The sequence below is a fragment of the Thermoascus crustaceus genome (assembly GCF_041956765.1).
Source record: "Thermoascus crustaceus strain CBS 181.67 unplaced genomic scaffold VTN00scaffold_8, whole genome shotgun sequence".
In the NCBI taxonomy this organism is placed as follows: domain Eukaryota; kingdom Fungi; phylum Ascomycota; class Eurotiomycetes; order Eurotiales; family Thermoascaceae; genus Thermoascus; species Thermoascus crustaceus.
The window spans coordinates 541648-560958 of NW_027192534.1; the positions used below are offsets into that span (position 1 = coordinate 541648).

General features: G+C 52.0%; 7 protein-coding genes across 7 annotated transcripts; 4 read left to right on the forward strand and 3 right to left on the reverse strand.

The window, feature by feature from the left end:
• Nucleotides 1-848: 848 nt before the first annotated feature.
• VTN00DRAFT_9776 (uncharacterized protein) lies at nucleotides 849-5011 on the forward strand (the record flags this gene model as incomplete). Its single annotated transcript, XM_069436768.1, has 2 exons — nucleotides 849-2671; nucleotides 2722-5011. The coding sequence occupies 2 exons, from the start codon at nucleotides 849-851 to the stop codon at nucleotides 5009-5011; spliced, it is 4113 nt and encodes a 1370-aa protein (XP_069284375.1).
• Nucleotides 5012-6930: 1919 nt separating this feature from the next.
• Nucleotides 6931-8069, forward strand: VTN00DRAFT_9777 (uncharacterized protein; the record flags this gene model as incomplete). Its single annotated transcript, XM_069436769.1, has 3 exons — nucleotides 6931-7274; nucleotides 7392-7692; nucleotides 7755-8069. The coding sequence occupies 3 exons, from the start codon at nucleotides 6931-6933 to the stop codon at nucleotides 8067-8069; spliced, it is 960 nt and encodes a 319-aa protein (XP_069284376.1).
• Nucleotides 8070-9110: 1041 nt separating this feature from the next.
• VTN00DRAFT_9778 (uncharacterized protein) lies at nucleotides 9111-10311 on the reverse strand (the record flags this gene model as incomplete). The annotated part of the gene is made up of 4 exons (XM_069436770.1): nucleotides 9111-9177; nucleotides 9242-9599; nucleotides 9665-9815; nucleotides 9865-10311. 4 exons carry the CDS (start codon nucleotides 10309-10311, stop codon nucleotides 9111-9113), a joined length of 1023 nt encoding a protein of 340 aa, XP_069284377.1.
• A 471-nt stretch (nucleotides 10312-10782) lies between these two features.
• Nucleotides 10783-11745, reverse strand: VTN00DRAFT_9779 (uncharacterized protein; the record flags this gene model as incomplete). Its single annotated transcript, XM_069436771.1, has 7 exons — nucleotides 10783-10797; nucleotides 10861-10986; nucleotides 11060-11147; nucleotides 11204-11267; nucleotides 11321-11416; nucleotides 11475-11512; nucleotides 11564-11745. 7 exons carry the CDS (start codon nucleotides 11743-11745, stop codon nucleotides 10783-10785), a joined length of 609 nt encoding a protein of 202 aa, XP_069284378.1.
• Nucleotides 11746-12015: 270 nt separating this feature from the next.
• VTN00DRAFT_9780 (uncharacterized protein) lies at nucleotides 12016-15103 on the forward strand (the record flags this gene model as incomplete). The annotated part of the gene is made up of 5 exons (XM_069436773.1): nucleotides 12016-12320; nucleotides 12380-12800; nucleotides 12854-13243; nucleotides 13297-14905; nucleotides 14961-15103. 5 exons carry the CDS (start codon nucleotides 12016-12018, stop codon nucleotides 15101-15103), a joined length of 2868 nt encoding a protein of 955 aa, XP_069284379.1.
• A 789-nt stretch (nucleotides 15104-15892) lies between these two features.
• Nucleotides 15893-17597, forward strand: VTN00DRAFT_9781 (uncharacterized protein; the record flags this gene model as incomplete). Its single annotated transcript, XM_069436774.1, has 2 exons — nucleotides 15893-16058; nucleotides 16120-17597. The coding sequence occupies 2 exons, from the start codon at nucleotides 15893-15895 to the stop codon at nucleotides 17595-17597; spliced, it is 1644 nt and encodes a 547-aa protein (XP_069284380.1).
• A 471-nt stretch (nucleotides 17598-18068) lies between these two features.
• On the reverse strand, nucleotides 18069-19303 carry VTN00DRAFT_9782 (uncharacterized protein; the record flags this gene model as incomplete). The annotated part of the gene is made up of 2 exons (XM_069436775.1): nucleotides 18069-19084; nucleotides 19252-19303. 2 exons carry the CDS (start codon nucleotides 19301-19303, stop codon nucleotides 18069-18071), a joined length of 1068 nt encoding a protein of 355 aa, XP_069284381.1.
• Between the last annotated feature and the right edge of the window lie 8 nt (nucleotides 19304-19311).

The following is a 19311-nucleotide window of genomic DNA, read 5'->3' on the forward strand; positions in this document are numbered from 1 at the left end:
CAAATACCGGAGAGACATGGCCGCTGGACCGACCGGAAGCCATCTGCAAAAAGGTCCAGATATTGGGACGCAAGGATAGCCTGAATTAGCTGATCAGAAGGCAGCTTTTGCGGATTCTTGCTCGCCAATTGCGATTAGATGTTATGCTAGAACTGAAGTGTTTGAGAGTATCACAGCTGTGCATCTCTGCTTGCTTCAAGATGGGGAACATCAATGCTGAGCTGAGCCTGAAATATTAATGGAGGCTAGCTCCGTGCAATGACACGTTGAGGAAGAGGGTATAATAGCAGTCAACATCTACGCAGAGCGGGAAATTTTAAACATACGGCGTTAGATCAATTCCTTGAGCAAAGCACGTGAAATTGAAGGAACAGGTGATGAAGAAACACGCTGTGGAACATACAGCATACAGCAATTGGAATTGACAGAATCAGCACCATAACAACATCTTTTTTGTTGCTTCCAGAGACTCAGTCAGCTTATTCTCATTCACTGAGCAGGAGATTTCTTCTTCGTCCAGGTGCCTTGTAGATGTCAGTTGATCAGCTTCTGCAGACGTGGTCGCGCAGCGCGATTTCCGATTTCAGTGATTAGAAAGCACGTGCTGGCCCACATGACGCCGGAGCTCTCGAGGACGATCAGTATGTCGAGAAGACAGAAGCAATCCGTGTTCTGTGAGCTCTGCATTGCACTCCATACTGATACTCACTGTTGTTGATCGTTGACTCTGCATCCGTCGCACCGTGCGGAGTAGTGATTCGTCCGTCCACGGAAAGGTACCAACAGTGCACCGCCACGACTCCAATCGGACCCGGCTCCTGATATCTCCAAGCGCCGAGCCATCTCAGATGGAGCAGCAACCAGACGGCAGACGCCTATCGCAGGCTATGGAGCACCGAGATATTATCAGCCATGATTCAGATGGCTCTGGATCTTCAGACGACTACCTGCATCAGCCCTACGCGGTGAGAGCAGGCTCCAGCTATGGGGACGACCTGGACGGCCAGATCCAGCAGACACCGGCTAATGTAGCCTCCTCACCTCCTCCCGGCCACTCCTTGAGCTCCTCCGGTCTCTCCTCATGGCCGAACAACTCTACGCCGCGACCGCGCGGGAGCAGCGTTGGCACCGCCAATACCTTCGACAAGATGGCCTCTGAGGGAGTACCCATCACTGAACGAGAGTTACGACCACAGCGCCCATCTGGGCCCGCCCGAACGCCGTCGAACACCTACGCACCCCAGCGACGACCTCCGCAGTTCATCAACCTCCATAGCGACCGTCGACGATCGACCTCCGCAAAACGAGGCTCCAGGCGCGATCCGAATGCGCAATACCGGGCACAGGAGAAGGCATATGTACAACGTCTACGGGGGAACCAACAAGGGTGGTATCATCATTACGAGGATGCCCAAGGATATATGTCCATCATGGACTCGGACATGGATGAACCATCACCCTCGTCTGAGGTGCCCTTCGAGGACGACCCTTACGATCCCGATATTCAACTCTTCATGGCGGAGAACGACAATCAGCCCACGATAGAGGAATTGAAGAACCCGAAGAACCAGGAGCGGCTCGAATGGCATTCAATGTTGGCCTCTGTTTTGAAGGGTGATGTCGTCAAACAGGAGAAACAGAGGTTGATCGGGACGACGGAATCGAAGAGGTCTAGTGTCCTGAACAGCGAGATCTGGCTGGGCGTCAGAGCCAAGACGTGCGGCCGCAGTATTGCCCTACAGAAGAAGATCATCGAGGAGGGGCGAGCTGGCCTCGGCCCTCTGATTGAGGACATCATCAATTTCGAGATTAAAGGCGAGAAGGAGATCGGGAAATCGCCGGTTGAGCAGGTTGAGGATATCGTCGAGAAGATCGGGAGGTGTGAGTCCCTGTACTCGACACGAAAGGAGATGGAGACTGCCAATCCTCGAACTGCTTCTGAACAGTTTCGATCGAGCTGCGACGCGGTCATTGCGTGGCACAATACGACGCTGCTCATCAACACTGAGCTGGCAATTCTGCAAAGTTGGGTGGGAAATGATGAGCTCGATTTCAACAAACCAAGGGTCAAAACTGCTGCGGCTGATCTCTCCGATGATGGGTCATTCCTGGATCGAATCATGAAAGAGGACGGCTTAAAAACCCTGCAAGGGGATCATAACATGCTCTATGGGATTGGTAAAGTTATCAACAGAGCGAAAAGCACACTTATCGAAAACGCTGAAGCGTTTGCCAAGCGACACCTACCTCCCTACATTGAAGAGCTGCTGACGCTCATCAATTTTCCCTCACGTCTGATCCAAGAGATAATACGTGTGCGTCTGTCTTACGCGAAGAAAATGAAGGATCCTGCGCAGCAGTCACCGATTCTGGTCGATCAGATGATATCGCAGTTCCAGATCTTAATGAGGGTCGCAGTGGATATCAAGCAGCGCTATCTAATCATTTCGAAGCCGGAACCAGGATGGGACCTTCCGCCTTGCATTGACGAGAACTTTGACACCGTTGTTGTGGATGCGCTGAAGTATTACTTCCGACTTCTGAACTGGAAGTTAAGCGCGAATAAGAACACGTTCAAAGAGGCGGAAATTCTAGAGCAGGAATGGGGTTTTTCTAATGAAATTGGCCGCCAGCTGGAGGGCGGAGACATTGAAGTTGCGGAACAATTCAGGTAATTGCTCCACATTGTCAGTTCTCGGATTGTAGCTGATCTTTTTATAGCGCCCTCACGGCTAAGTCGCTTCAGCGCCTTATGATCCACTTTGAACGGGAACTGGTGACTCGGCAAAATGAGGATCCTGCTGACATGGATAAACGTTACAAGAGTGTCCTGGATTCTACACGAGTACGCCAACGTAAACTTTACCGGTTCTCACGCTTCCTACGCCAGCTGTTCGAAAATGCTACCGAATATAATCTCACTGAAGACATCGCAGACGATTTCTTCGAGGAGCTTTTATGTTCAGACCATTTTCTTATCAAGTCAAATGATTCTGTGGGGCAGAAAGGTGTCTATCTCATTGCACATCATGCCTTGTGGAATCAGCCGCAGGATATAAAGTCCATTCTGGGAACCTCCTTCCGTGATGAGGATACACCAAAAGATCCATCTCACTCTCCCTACATCCTCGTGATCCGTCCCGAGAGGCCTCTCGCATGGGGTGGAAGGAAGATGGAAGTGGATCTTTTGGAGCAGCCCACAGACGTTAGACTTGGAAAGCTGCGCCTCGTGGCGGATGGGACTCAGCAGCGACTGTCTAATGCTCGACTCGAACTCGCACAATTGACCGGCATGCAGCTTGATATGACTATCGAACAGCGTGCAAACCTTGGACGGGTGAATGCAGAGCTGAACAGGATCAAAAAGATATCATTCAAACTCTCCATGACCATCATGGACAGCGTCGCTGTGATCAGACATCAGCTAAAGCAAAAGGGTGTAGAGAACCATGAACTCATCCAGGCCTGTTATGCATTCGCGACCGAGTTTGGAAAACGGTCTTCCAGCTATGTTGACCCTAACAGACGTGCGATGAACAGTGCAAGACTCGTTGAGTTGTCGCTTGACTGGGTTTCCTTCATCTGCGACGATTGCGATGCTGCCGACCGCAGAACCTTCAAGTGGGCCGTTGCTGCTCTCGAGTTTACAATGGCCATAACCTCAAGCAATCACCTCCTTTCAATGGACGATGCACAGTACTCGCTTCTAAGAGTCAAGGTGGCCGGGTGCATGTCTCTCCTGATTTCTCACTTCGACATCATGGGCGCCAGGTCCTCGTTAGCTGCCCAGGCTGAGAAGCAACGCCTTGAGGAGTCACGAGGAGGACCACGGAAAATCGGCGCCGGTCGTGTTCTTGACGATGAAGAAGCGACGAGACTCGTTCGTGAACAGCGTATGCACAGCCTGAAGGCTATTGAAGAGTTGAGGGTCCAAGAGGATGCGAAACGCCAAGCGTTGGGCAAGGTGTTGGAAGGATCCAACGAAGCTGACAGATCTCTTACAGTTCTGTCATCGTCAGCGACCAATGTCACTCTGCGGTGGCAGCAAGGCCAGTTTATCGGTGGAGGCACGTTCGGATCGGTTTACGCGGCCATCAACCTCGACAGCAACTATCTGATGGCTGTTAAGGAAATCCGCCTTCAGGACCCCCAGCTCATACCTACTATTGCCCAGCAGATCCGTGATGAAATGGGCGTTCTCGAGGTTCTTGACCATCCTAACATCGTTTCGTACCACGGGATCGAAGTGCATCGTGACAAGGTCTATATCTTCATGGAGTATTGCTCGGGTGGCTCTCTTGCCAGTTTGCTTGAGCACGGTCGCATCGAAGATGAGACTGTCATCATGGTCTATGCCCTTCAGCTCCTGGAAGGTCTGGCGTACTTGCATCAGTCCGGGATCGTCCATCGGGATATCAAGCCCGAGAACATACTGCTAGACCACAATGGAGTCATCAAGTACGTGGACTTTGGTGCTGCCAAAGTCATTGCCCGTCACGGAAAGACTGTTGCCGCCATGGATACTTTCAACAAGAAGGATCCTCTTGTTCCCAAAGAGCCTCCGCATCAACGGAAGAATCAGAAAACAATGACCGGAACGCCAATGTACATGTCTCCAGAAGTAATCCGAGGCGACTCTTCCAAACTCGTCAACCGCCAGGGGGCGGTCGATATATGGTCGTTGGGCTGCGTAATCCTCGAAATGGCCACCGGCCGCCGGCCTTGGTCCTCTCTTGACAATGAATGGGCGATCATGTACAATATTGCCCAGGGGAATCAGCCACAGTTGCCGTCGCGCGATCAGCTCAGCGACATGGGAATCGATTTCCTGAAGCGCTGCTTCGAACGCGATCCCATGCGAAGGCCTACTGCAGCCGAGCTACTGCAGCACGAGTGGATCGTGTCGATTAGGCAACAAGTTGTGATCGAGCCTCAAACGCCCAGCAGCGATGGCAGTATGAGCGGGTCCTCCACTATGAACAGCCGACAGAACTCCACCGCCTACATTTGAAACTATTTTCGAGAGCTTGCGTGATGACAACCTGGGTCGACACGCAACCTTGTGTCGGTTTCTCAGTTTTAATCTTATCTGTTTTTCTCTTGTCAGATAAATAAACGCATGCATGTGATACCCCATATCTTGTCCGTTTTATATTTTTTTATCGGTATTTCCCGTTCGTCGTTCGGAGCTGGCATTTCTTAACATATTCATCGATATCTTCGTGACTTTGGCTATTGATACGCAGCCTTCAGATACTGTACGCACAGTAGACGGACCCATACGTCCACTATTTTAATTGCTTCTCGTGTTATTTATCTTTTATCTGAGGGGATACGGTCCAGGAAGTATGTTATGGAAGGTGTGAGGCAAATTGTTCACCACCTAGCCGGCAATATGATGACGGAAACAGATGAATATTTTTTTTCTCAGTGTAGACCTACCTTATATATTTTTTTAGTCCCATCTTTCATCGTTTACTTCTGTTATCCACTGCAATTAAGCCTGCCTCCGACTTCGATTCTGTGTAGATACCTAGGCTAGGCAGCTCAATGATTTACCCGCAGAAATCGTGTCGAACTAAAAAGGCAACGCAACCTAGTTGTTCCTGCAGGGTTCCGACCTTATACTCCAACAAATCGTAGTTAGGAAGAACAGATTTATATCTCTTTTTAAAAAGAGTTAGTAGCAGGAAACAAGTCTATACTTCATCCCGATGTGTTTGAGCTGCGTGAAGAATAGAAATACTTTTTATTTGTCCTGTACTGGTAAAATAATGGCGTATACTTGTGAGGAAGTATGTTAGAGAATATATATCCTATGCATAAATCCATGAATAAACCCTTACAATCAGTCGCATATCTTAACCTAAGACTCAAGCATCCACTGCATTGATCAGGTTTCGAGAAATAACGCAACGACTATCCAAGCTAAATTTGAACTGGGCAAAGTCCGAAAGCTACAGAATACGGGGTTCTGCTGAATGCCGAAAACTATTGCCGCTGTTCTCGCATCACGTACTCGCATCCAGAACCACCTACTTCATACCTGGATAAAAGAAATAGTCTGGAATGTCATATCGACATCTACAATTTCAACTGTCATCCTTGGTCGGCTAACACGCTGAGAATTGAAGGCTTCTTGTGGTTCAGGGTCTGGCCAGGTCCGAAAGGAGGAAGTCTTGTCTTTCCCCCCTTCGGCCGGAGCCCGCATCCACATTCCACGGCAATCAAAACCGGATCTTCAGCAGAACATGCCGTCCTTGGATTTGATACAGCCATAACAGCAAACATTCCATGGGAAAGCCAAACTCGTGGTCGAAAAAGACACGAGGAAGTCCCTCGCTGCTATTTGCCCCGACCTGCGTCAGGTTCTTGGGTCTGGCCGGATGAACCTCCTGGCTAGACTGTCCTCTACTGATAGACAGGTGTTGACCCTAGACTGCCAAAGGCATGGACTAGATTATATCAGGCGCTTTATCTACTCCTTCCACGTTCTGGCCCTTGAGAAGACTTCATTCTTACTATGAGCTCCTGCAGAAAGCCCTCCCTTGGCGGGCGCTGCGGAAGAATTCTTGCAATTTTCATTTCTGCCTTGTCGAATAGCGATGTTTCTTCTGAACGAAGGAGTCCTAATTTGCCTTGCTGCATTATCCGCGTTTTGTTTTTTTGATTGCCTCCTCACGTGTGATGGTGTGATCGCTCGGAGCGGTTCTATATAAAGTGCTGATGATTACCTCTTCAGACATGATGTTGACTTCTCCAGGGATCCATCGAAGTAGGCTTCTGCTCTCATTCCCGTCTCCTCTCCTTCTTCTTCCTTTTTGAAGTTATTTGTTTTGGTAATAGCTACACTTATTTAGCTTGGTTATCAGTCGTTCCTTACATCTCCCTCGTTCTAATATCGGACTGAATTCGTGAAACGTGAACACCATGAAATTCGACAAAAGATCACTGGCCCTACCACTCCTAGGATCCGCCATCCCATCAGCCCTAGGTGCCGCAGTCTCCCCAGGCGACCTCCAGAAATGGGGCGGCAAAGACCACCACCACCGAGTCGATGGCTGCCGTGTACCTGCCAGTCGTGGCGATTATGAGGTTGTCATCCAGAAGACTGTCATCGTCAACCCGGTCTACATCAACACCTACGTCGAGCAGAACACCGTCATCACCGTCTCCAATAATGTCTTCGTCACGGTTAGCAATGCCCCGACGAATGTGGTTATCAGTACCTGGGCGACAAGTACGGTGACTCGTACAGTGACTGTGGTGCCTGCGTAAGTACATACACACATTATTTCTTTCTGTACATCCGTTACATACATAATGTGCAAGGGAACTGCATGTGTATGTTTATTCCTGATTCGGGTAATGCTGATGATTATTATGCGCAGAACTCCCACACCTGGTCCTCCTGGTCCGCCTGGACCTCCAGGGCCTCCAGGACCTCCCGGCCGTCCAGGACGTCCTGGCAAGGACGGTAAAGATGGAAAAGATGGAAAAGATGGAAAAGATGGAAAAGATGGAAAAGATGGAAAAGATGGAAAAGATGGAAAAGATGGAAAAGATGGAAAAGATGGAAAAGATGGAAAAGATGGAAAGATGGAAAAGATGGAAAAGATGGAAAAGACGGCAAAGACGGAGCTCCTGGCCCTCAAGGACCTCCCGGTTATCCAGGACGACCTGGCAAGGATGGTAAGGACGGAAAAAATGGAGAAGATGGTAGAGATGGCAAAGACGGAGCTCCTGACCCTCAGGGACCACAAAGACCAAAAGGCCCCGCGGGACCTCCTTCTCCTTCTTCAGGCTGGCTCTACAAAGGCTGCGGCAAGCATCACTTCCATAAGACCTTCCCCGCAGACTCAGCAGCCAGCTGCGCGACGATCTGCGACGAGGGAATCAACTTCTATGGCTGGAGCAAGAAGGGTCGCTGCGGCTGTGGTGGTCGTGATGAGGATGATGGTCTCGTTGCTGTAATCCCCGGTTATGGTGACCATGATCATGATCATGATCTGTGTGGGGACGACGACGATGACGATGACTACTATTCCATCTTCTCGAAGATCGAGTAGGGAGGGGGCAGAGGTTCAATGCGGGATCAGTCTTGGTGTGGATGGGACTTCCGCTCTTGAAATGAAATGTGATCTGGGAAAGGCTATTTATTGAGCATATACTTCTGTCTTCGGGAGAATCTGTTCTTCGTTCTAGATGAATGCTATTTGTCTCACATTGAGCACTCACGGAAGATGTATGTGTTGGTAACTACCATTTCCCCGGATGTCATAGAATTCACGGCTGTTGTTCCCACATTTCTTGCAATTTGGGGTGAGATTCTTTTGCAATTTATCCCTACTGTCTTCTGCTGGTGATAACGGGCCCTGCTGGTGTTCTTAGATAAGACATTCATACGAGGGAAGTCAATAGATGACATCATTGAAAAGCTATACATAGAAACCTCTCTTAGATCAACCGTCAACAAAGTTGAAATCAACTGCAAAGAGGTCACCGTCAGGAGAACTGAGTCAGGTCCTCTCTTTCGTCAAATTGTGCTTCGTGCCAGACAATTGAAAAAAAAAACAAAGAAAACGCACATCAAGTTATAAAAGCATCGTGTGGTAAACCAGTCAATTCAAGAATGGACAGCAAACAGCAAGGCATCAGTTCCTGCAGTAGTGAAACCTGGAGAAGAATTCTGCCTGTGCAAATAAAATAAATAACCCCAGTGCTTGAAGCACTCAAAGACACTGCAAAAGACATATAACCCAACGAAGCAACGCCAGTCCATGACATCCTGAGCATAGATAGGTACTAAATAAATAATCCGAGGGAGGAAAAATGGGCGCGATTAAGAAAGTCTAGTTCTCGCATGCACCATGGCTAATGTGAACCGCCTTCAAGAAAGACACACAGAAACCATTTGAGTGCCGCGCATCGAAAACGAGAAGAGGGGTCCGATAGATGATCGAACTGAGAAGGAGATGGGAAGAGAAGAAAAGAAGAAAGGTCCCTTAGTCCGATCCTCCCCTGGGTATACAAAATTCGCGTGAAAAAAGCCGGTGCTTTCAGGAACACTGAAAGCGGTCGATGGAGAATGTTGGCGATGAGTAACTGCCTCATCTGAATTCGATTGCTGGAAGACAACCTCGATCCTCGACACGCTTAAGCTCGAGCTGCTGGTATCTGGAAAGTGTGGTATGTTAGCAATGGCTACCACTTGGAATCGCTGACTGGCGAGGGTACACACTTTTCACTTTTAGCGTGGAAATAAATTCCGTTGACTACTCCCTCCACCTGATTGAAGCAAATGTAATAAAATCCCTCGAAGCTAGCGCCAGATATCGTCCTCACCCGGTGGTCGGGCACGAGAAAGTATTCCTTCCACCTCATGAATATGTGCTCGCGCTGCGTGAAGTTTCTGAGGGTGAAGTCCGGTTTCTTAAAATGCTTAGCATGCGGTCGCCATTCCGGGAATTTTGCCCAGTGATGCATATCGATCTTCTCCGTTGCGCCCCATGCTTCGTGACGTGTCTGGAAGCCGTACTTCGGTCCGATCATCTCTCCTTCGAAGAAGGTTGTTAAGGTAGGATGGTCCTCTGTCAGGCCTGGAACGTGAATCTTGCTTAGCTTGGTATACATGGAAAGTCAATTGACTTATTGTCGAACGAACCTTGGATGCGGAGGTAGCCACAGAGATACGACTCCGCCATGTCGACATGCTTTATTTCCACGTCGACGTTGTATTCTTGACGATCGGACTTCTGGATGCCAACAAATTTGCTTCCAGCTCGGAGGAAGGAAGAAGTGTGGTTTGGAAATAGCTTGTACTTGTCAGAAATGCAACAGCACGAAACTGCGGAGAGAACATACCCGAACGTTGGAAAACTCATAGCTGAGCATCGCCGATGTGGCGGAAGTTGCGGTCACCGATGACGATTGAGTCACTGGGGTCTGCTGCTCTTCTTTTGTCTCCGTAGCAAGACTAGCAGGGCTCAATGTCCCAGCCACGGCCTCTTCCTCGGACTGTGCCATCTTCTCGTTAGATGAGCCGGGTGTGGTCTCGATCGTTCCTAAGGACCCTGCAGCAGCAGAGTCTGCCACGCCGCCATCCGGTCGACTCAGCGCTGGGTGCGCCGCAGCATTGGTGGCCAGGACAGCACCATCCTCTGCACCATTACCATTGGCAATTTGCTCCTCCGATAACGTCCTCCAGGAAGGTATTCTTTCGGCCTCCGGTGGACAGGTAGTACGGGTGGAGATCTGCTCGGCAAGCGGCGTCGGTGTCAGCTGCGGCGTGTTGTCGCTTGGGGTCGGCATGGAGGAGGATCAAAGAAGAGATAACATCGGAGAGGGGGAGGGGAAAACTAGTGAAACAAGACCCAATACCAAATAGTAAAGACAAGGCGAATAGGGGTCGTCGTCAAAGAGGTGTGGAAGAGCTGAACTCGGTGACGATGGAGAAGACGCACTGCCCGAAACGGATAAGGTTGTCTGGCGGTCATGCGATCGCGGGGAAGGCCGAGACAGAGATGCCGCCAGACCGCCGGCGCCGCGCCACGAGCTCTCTACACGTCTTATCTTGAGATGTGCAGTTGCAGATCGCGTGTATCATATTCACAAAAGCTGTGATGGTTCTACTCTACAAGCACTGCAGCATTGCACATCCAGACAACAGGTATTCAATTCATGCTACATAGCAGGTATTCCGTTTTTCCCACCATGAAACCGCTCTGAACATAACTCCAATACCCTTGGTATCAACTTGCGGGACACGTAAAGGGGACCGGTTCAGATAGGCTTGATCTGTAAGGGAAGGCGTGGGTCAGAGAGGTTCCTACAGATGAACGGGCCGCGGGCATCAATTACCTTGAAATGCAGAGAAATGAGAGAAAAGATGAGCGCCTTGAGATCCTGGACAAGGTAGTAGAAAACCCGTAGACCTTCCGGGTCCGCAGATTCAGTCACGTCGACTAGAGAGCCGATTTTCGCGGTCTGCGCAGCATGGCAACTGTCAGTCACCGGCATCTAACATAGCGCAAGCGGCGCCGTATTTGAAGCGCATTACCTCGAACGAAATGTGTTCATTCCCAAGTCTGATCTCCAGCTCCTGTCGTCCGTCCTTGTTCTTCTGAGGCCACTTGGAATCGTCTTCCCTGTTCGGATCTTAGTGAGCGGCGTCGCAACATCTAGTCCTATCTGTGGGACGTACTTCATGATTTCGCTCTCCTTGATGATGCGCTTGACCTCCTGGATCATTAGGGAACTGACGCACACTGTTGCCTCCTTAGTATCAAACCGCGGCTAGCACATCCATCTGGTAACCTACTCTCTTTGCGGATGAGGGAATCATTTCGGTAGTTCGAGTTGTTCGCATAGCGGACAGAGGCGCTGCGGCCATCGCCAAGGGTGCGGAAGTCAAATTCTGTTTGTAACAGTCAACAGCTGGCCGAGGAAGACAGTTGCTTTCAGCTGGTACTCACCTAGGAATTCATGTCCAAACCGCCCAGAGTGACCTGAGCTGCAGGACTGTCAGCAGCTGAGGAAACCTGGGCCACACGGGTAACCTTACTAGTAGCGGACATAGAAAGGTTCACTCAGGTTCGACGACAACGACGACATCTTCAAACGATCTCCCCCGCCAGTCAACGCTGTGTGGACGATACGATAGAGATGCTCGAGAAAGATCTCAGCTTGCTTGGGTGGGGACCAATATCGCCCCGTGCTATGGCGCGTTCCAGGCTGCTTAGTCATCCACACACTCCGGACAGCTTGCTCCGCTGCCGCGCAAATGGACAAGTTGACCGTCCGGACTCCGGATTATTGACGAGTGCGCTGATGATCATAAGGTTGATGAGGGGTGTTGGCATATTGTGATTGCCCTTTTTTCATTCACTGTTAGATTTGGGGAGCCTGTATTTTTGGTATTTTGCCTCGTTCCCAACCGCCGACATGCAGCCAGACTGACAATATCCAGCTCCTCCTCACCCTTCGCATCGGCCGTTCTGTCAATAACTACCCAACATGGCGTCGTTTCTGGACAACGCGTACAGCTTAGTCCATATGGACAATACTGCTGATCAGCCGACCGTGCAGGAGCTGAAGATGCAGCTGGAAAAGGGCAACGATGAGTCGAAGATGGAGACCATGAAGAGGATCATCACGGTTATGCTCAACGGCGACCCGATGCCCCAGCTTCTCATGCACATTATCCGTTTTGTTATGCCTTCGAAGAGCAAGCCCCTGAAGAAACTTTTATATTTCTACTACGAGATCTGCCCGAAACTTGACGCCAATGGCAAGTTGAAGCAGGAGATGATCTTGGTCTGGTAAGGACGAAAGGAGGCCCCTGATGCAGTCGAGTGGCCACTTAACACGCTCCATCTAGCAACGGAATTCGAAATGACCTCCAACACCCTAACGAATACGTGCGCGGCAACACTCTTCGCTTCCTCTGCAAACTCCGCGAGCCCGAACTTATCGAGCCCCTTCTCTCCTCCGCGCGCTCGTGCCTGGACCACCGACATGCTTACGTGCGGAAAAATGCCGTCTGGGCCATCGCATCTATATACCAGCACTCCGAGTCTCTCATTCCCGACGCCCCAGAGCTGCTCGAGACGTTCCTCGGCTCGGAGAGCGATCACACCTGCAAGCGCAATGCGTTCGCGGCCCTTATGTCCATCAGCCACCAGAAAGCGCTCGAGTACCTGAGCTCTACCTTTGACAGCATTCCGAATACAGATGAGCTGCTTCAGCTTGTGGAACTCGAGTTCATTAGGAAGGATGCCGTGCAGAATGCTCAGAACAAAGTATGAGTGTCCGTAAAAAAAGCGCAAGGAAATCTGTCGCTGACTAGCTCCAGGCGAAATACCTACGACTTATTTTTGACCTCCTCGATGCATCGGCCAGTACCGTCATCTACGAGGCTGCTACGTCTCTGACCGCTCTCACCAGCAACCCTGTGGCTGTTAAGGCGGCTGCCGCAAAATTGATCGAGCTCTGTATCAAGGAGGCAGACAACAACGTTAAGCTCATTGTGTTGGACCGGGTTGATCAACTGAGAATCAAGAATGAGGGCGTCCTGGATGACCTGACGATGGAAATCTTGCGTGTTCTGTCCAGCCCTGACATTGACGTGCGACGGAAAGCCCTTGGAATCGCTTTGGAAATGGTTTCGAGCAAGAATGTTGAAGAGATTGTCATGCTGCTGAAGAAAGAGCTTGCCAAGACTGTGGATGAACAATATGAGAAGGTAAATAGGGTGCGACGCCTCTTCCATGCAGCTTGAGCTGACCAGGATGACAGAACACCGAATACCGTCAACTTTTGATCCAATCGATACATCACTGTGCCATTAAGTTCTCTGAGATCGCCGCTAGTGTCGTCGATCTCCTCATGGACTTTATCGCGGACTTCAACAACAACTCTGCCGTTGATGTGATCTCCTTTGTCAAGGAGGTCGTGGAGAAGTTCCCCAAGCTGCGACCCTCGATTGTCGAACGCCTGGTTTCCACGCTCAGTGAAGTACGCGCCGGGAAGGTTTACCGTGGAGTACTCTGGGTTGTTGGAGAGTACTCCTTGGACGCTAATGATATTCGTGAAGCCTGGAAGCGAATCCGGGCCAGTCTTGGAGAGATCCCGATTTTGGCCTCTGAACAGCGGCTGCTGGATGAAGTCCCTGATGAGAATGTGGCGCCAAAGGAGCAGGTCAACGGCCATGCTAAAGCAGCGCCCACCGGGTCAAGGAAGGTCCTGGCCGATGGCACGTACGCTACTGAGAATGCTCTTACCAGCCAGTCTGCAGCTGCTGCCAAGCTCGAGGCCGTCAAGGCTGCGCAGAAGCCTCCACTGCGACAGCTCATCCTGGACGGTGACTACTACCTGGCAACCGTTCTGTCGTCAACGTTGACGAAGCTGGTGATGCGCCACTCCGAGGTCTCTCAGGACACCGCCCGTACGAACGCCCTTCGCGCCGAGGCGATGCTGATCATGATCTCCATTATCCGTGTTGGACAGTCGCAGTTTGTCAAGGCCCCGATCGATGAAGACTCCGTGGACCGGATCATGACCTGCGTGCGGTCGCTCGCCGAGTTTGCCCAAAGAAAGGAACTCGAGACCACTTTCTTGGAGGATACCAAGAAGGCGTTCCGTGCGATGGTCCAGGTCGAAGAGAAGAAGCGCGCAGCCAAGGAAGCCGTTGAGAAGGCTAAGACCGCCGTGCAGATTGACGACGCTATCCCTATCCGACAGCTCGCCAAGAAGAACGTTGGTGAGGGCACCGACGAGATCGAGCTCGATCTTGCAAAGGCTACTGGTGGGGACGCGACCCATGAGGATCTGTCGTCCAAGCTCAGCCGGGTTGTCCAGCTCACCGGCTTCTCCGACCCTGTGTACGCTGAAGCCTACGTCAAGGTGCATCAGTTTGATATCGTCCTGGATGTGCTGCTGGTCAACCAAACCGCGGAAACTCTGCAGAACCTGTCGGTCGAGTTCGCGACACTCGGAGACCTCAAGGTGGTCGAGCGCCCGACAACGCAGAACCTCGGACCGCGCGACTTCATGAACGTGCAGGCTACGATCAAGGTGTCGTCGACGGACACGGGTGTGATCTTCGGCAACGTCGTGTACGACGGACCCAGCTCCACGGAGACGCACGTGGTGATCCTCAACGACGTGCACGCGGACATCATGGACTACATCCAGCCGGCCTACTGCACGGAGACGCAGTTCCGGCAGATGTGGACCGAGTTCGAGTGGGAGAACAAGGTCAACATCAACTCGAAGGCCAAGAGCCTCCGGGAGTTCCTGAAGCAGCTGATGGAGAGCACCAACATGAGCTGCCTGACCCCCGAAGCCTCACTCCAAGGCGACTGCCAGTTCCTGAGCGCCAACCTCTATGCCCGGAGCGTATTTGGTAAGCTACTTGCACACTCTCATGCTTTAGAAAAACCGCTGCTAACGTGATGCAGGTGAGGACGCACTGGCGAACCTGAGCATCGAGAAGGAGGGAGAGGACGGACCGATTACTGGATTTGTACGGATACGGAGCCGGTCGCAGGGACTGGCTTTGAGTTTGGGTTCTCTCAAGGGTCTGAAGGCGACTGCCGCGTGAAGTGGCTGACCCGCTGTGATGTCTGTCTGTTTGTCTTTGCCTTATCCCCTTCTTGCTAGCGATTTTATTACCTAGATAGTCCTAGTCCTCTATCATTGTGCTATACCGGATGAGAATAGGCTCTCGTCGAATGGAAACATTTGAAACGTTCACTTGTCTTTTCCTGACTCGGTAAGAGAGAGTAACTGAAACTTGTCATCGCCAAGGACCTGTGCAGGATCTCAAGCACGGATCACGTAGAGATCACAGCTCCAGTGCTGCACGATGCAGCTGTCTGTCTGTCTCTCTGTCTGTATGGATAGGTGATGATGGACTGGAGGATCTTGGCAGCGGCATGGCAGGAGATTTGGATGGACGAGAGCGAAGGCGGCAGACTCTTGGCCGTCGCGCTGTCCGCTGTGTCTGTAGGTACTAACATACGTCTATCAGCACGTTGAAAGGATCGGATGCACGGCAGCGCCGGAACCTGGCCTGGAGATGCATAACTCGGACATGCATGATGCAGAAGTGCCGGTAGATATCGAGACAACAGGCACGATCAAAGGATCTTGGTAACGGATTCACCGATCACACTCTCGGCCCGCAGCGGGCAGCGACCATAGACGAGCAAAAACTCCGCGGCCCTCCGTGCCTGCCCTTGACTGCTGCTAACGTCGGCCCCGATGCGCTTCTCCGCCGTCTGCTGACTTGCATCCCTTGCAACCTGTGCGGTCCCTAGATTTCTTTCTTTCCTCTCTACCTATTCTTCTTCTTCTCTCCCAGAATGCTCACAACCCCCACCTCTGCACGATGACCGTTGGAAGCTCCAATGCCATCTCCGACCCGTTCGCGGATGGCCCTTCCTTGCCTTCCGCCGCGGAATCTCCGGAGTCGCGGCCCCTCGACCGCGATTCCGTCCTCGCCGTTGGGAAGTACGCCTCGTTGACCCTGGGCACCGATTCCCTGGTCGTGTTAGGTATTGTCTCCTCCCATTCTTTGTAATCACACGATTTGTTAACAAGTTGGCTCTTTTTCAGATGAAAGCTCCGCACGCAAGTCGAACCGCGGCTGCTGCTGCGGCTTGTTGGCACCCAGTAGGCGTCCCCTCAGCCTTCAGGAACCATCCGCATCTGCACCTCTGCTGCACGAGGTTGCGGGGCCCACTTATGGCATCTCTGACCGCGGGAAATCTTCTGTAGAGCCCAGGACCACCCGTTCTATTCCCTACTACAACATCCTCTGGGCGGATCTGGCCCAGAATGCGATCACCATCAAGTATGCGCAGCCGACGTCCAAGCACGACGTCTCCGTCGCCTCTGTGCACTACCCCATCAGCGAGGAGCACAAGGAAAGAGCTGGCGTTTGGGTCGCGAAGCTGCTCGACCTCGCGTACGGAGACGCGCAGCGCAACAAGAGACTCAAGATCCTGATCAACCCGTTTGGCGGTAAGGGCCAGGCGGCGCGCTGGTATTACCGCCTCGCGGAGCCGATCTTGGCCGCGGCGCGGTGCGAGATCGACGCGGAAAAGACGACGCACTGCGGTCATGCGACGGAGATCACAGAGCACATCGATATCGACGCGTACGATGCGATAATCGCCTGTTCGGGTGACGGTCTGCCGTATGAAATCTTTAATGGGTTGGCGAAGAAGCCTAATGCGAGAGAGGCCCTGGCGAAACTCGCTGTGGCCATAATACCCTGCGGTTCTGGCAATGCGATGTCCTGGAATTTGTTCGGGACTGGGAGCGTGAGCCTGGCTGCTCTCGCGATCGTCAAGGCCAAGCGGATGCCGATGGACTTGGTTTCCATCACCCAGGGGAACACACGGACGCTTTCTTTCCTGTCGCAGTCCTTTGGAATTGTGGCGGAGTCGGATCTAGGTACTGAACACATCCGGTGGATGGGAGCCGCCCGGTTCACGTATGGCGTCCTCACGCGTCTCATGAGGAAGACCATCTACCCGTGCGATCTGGCCCTGAAGGTCGAGATCAACGACAAGCACGCTATTAAGAACCACTACCTCGCAGGGTCACAGAGAAAACCGCAGCCGCGCAGCGCCGAAGCAGCTGCACAAGAACCAGCGGGCCTACCGGCCCTGAGATACGGAACAGTCCAGGACGACATCCCCGAAGACTGGGAGGTCATCCCCTACGACAAGCTGGGCAATTTCTACGCGGGAAACATGGCCATCATGTCCGAGGGTGCCAACTTCTTCCCGGCTGCGCTCCCCGACGACGGGTTGATCGACGTCGTCACCGTCGACGGAACCATCAGCCGCACGACCTCTCTCTCCATGATGATGGCCGTCGAAAACGGGGGCTTCTTCGATATGCCGGAGGTCCAGGTCCGGAAGGTCTCCGCATACCGACTGATCCCGAAGGATCGCGACCGCGGATACATCAGTGTCGACGGAGAGAGTGTGCCCTTTGAGCCGTTCCAGGCAGAGATCCACAGGGGTCTTGGAACGGTGCTGTCCAAGTCTGGACACCTGTATGAGGCCAAGGGACCGGTATAGAGCGGTATAGCTGTAGGGATTTGTTCGCGACGTGTTTCTTTTATTCCGAGTCCGTGATGATACCCCAGCAGAAGGCGTTCAAACGAACCTTGCTTCAGTCGTTGCAGGTTTGATCCTTTGCCAGTTGGCTTCCAAGCCAGCGAGTGGGCCTAACTCGAAGCCCCTGTACAGTAGCTGTTATTTTTCCTTCAAGACAACCCTCGCGCGTAGACCCAGAGTCTGTGACTGTTAGAGCCGGTCGAGATGAGCGATAGACAGAATGAGAAATGTAATAATTAGTTAGTTCAGAACTAAAGCATGCATTCCGAGAGACAGGGAAAAAAAATTTTTGACCAAGAAAATGTGATTTTGTAACATGTCTAACTAAACTGACAGTAGGCAAGAGGCGCCTTTTTTTGGTTGCTGCATACATAACATTCACATACATACAGTAGGATCCAGAAGCTACAATCAAAACTGGTATCAAATCAATCAATCGAATCCTCTCCACTCATCCTCATCTTCCTCGTCATCCTCATCATCCGAATCCCTCTTCGGCTTCTTAAACCCCCACTCCACCAGCCTCTCATCCTCAAGCACCTCCCCGGCCCGCACCCGCACCGTCTTCGTGGGACTCTTCTCCTTCAGCTTCCGCATCGGTCGGAGGAGGAGGTCCATGGGGACGTCGCCCTTCAACTTCGACCTGAGCACACCGTTGTCCTTCTTCCCGGATTCACCATCACCGTTGCTGCTGTCGTCATTGTTGATCTTATCCTGGTCGATCTCGACAACCTTCTCCAACTCATCAAGCCAGATATCCATGATGTGGTACCGCAGCCCGTCCGGGCCGTGCGGCATGGGGTCCGAGTCGGATTCTGCGGTTCCCGAGGGGTTGGAGGGTTTTGGTTCGTCCGGGTCGAAGTTGAGGGGGTAGAGGGGGCCCTGTTCGAGGATGGAGAGGTATGAGGAGAGGGAGAACCATTTGGATGGGACGGAGTCTTCGGAGGAGGAGGAGTTCTTGATCGATTTGCCGTTCTCGGTCTTGGAGCGCTTTCTCCCTTTCGACTCGCCGTTTTTGTCTGTCTCGGGGTCTCGTTTTCTTTTCTTCCCATCCGTCTCTTCGCCTCCCTCATTCGAGCCATTCTCATTCTCATCCCCCTCCTCCTCGTACATCTTCCCCTTCAAAAAAACCTCAAACCCCACCCCGACATAACACCTCACGAGGTACATATACTTATCGAGCCTCAACCGATCGATCGAATGCCAGTCCCTGCTCATGGTGATCCAGAACGCCTTGAAGAATCTATGCAGTATCTCGCGCGGGAGGGACGGGACGAGGGTGTACGAGAGGGCGCGCGCCAGGGACTGCTGCGTCAGAGGCCGGTCGGAGTGGAAGAAGCAGAAGAAGAGGCCCTTCCAGATCTTGAGCAGGTCGAGGAGGGAGAGGTCCGTCCGGGAGCGGAGGTAGAGGGAGAGGGAGTCGAGGGCTTTGTCGCGGGTGCGGCGGTCTATTCATTCACATGAGGTGCTCCTGTTAGTAGGGTTCGTTGTTGATGGGGTTGGTTGAGCTCCGCTAGAAAGCGGATAGTAATTCGGGAAATGTATTGATTGTAGAAATACAATGCGAATTGAAAGCACGACAGGTCATCCTCATCAGCGGGGAAATGGAACTCACCACTCGAAGCCAGCTCCCTCACGAAGGGGGTCTTTTGCATCGGGTCCGCCATGGTGGGCG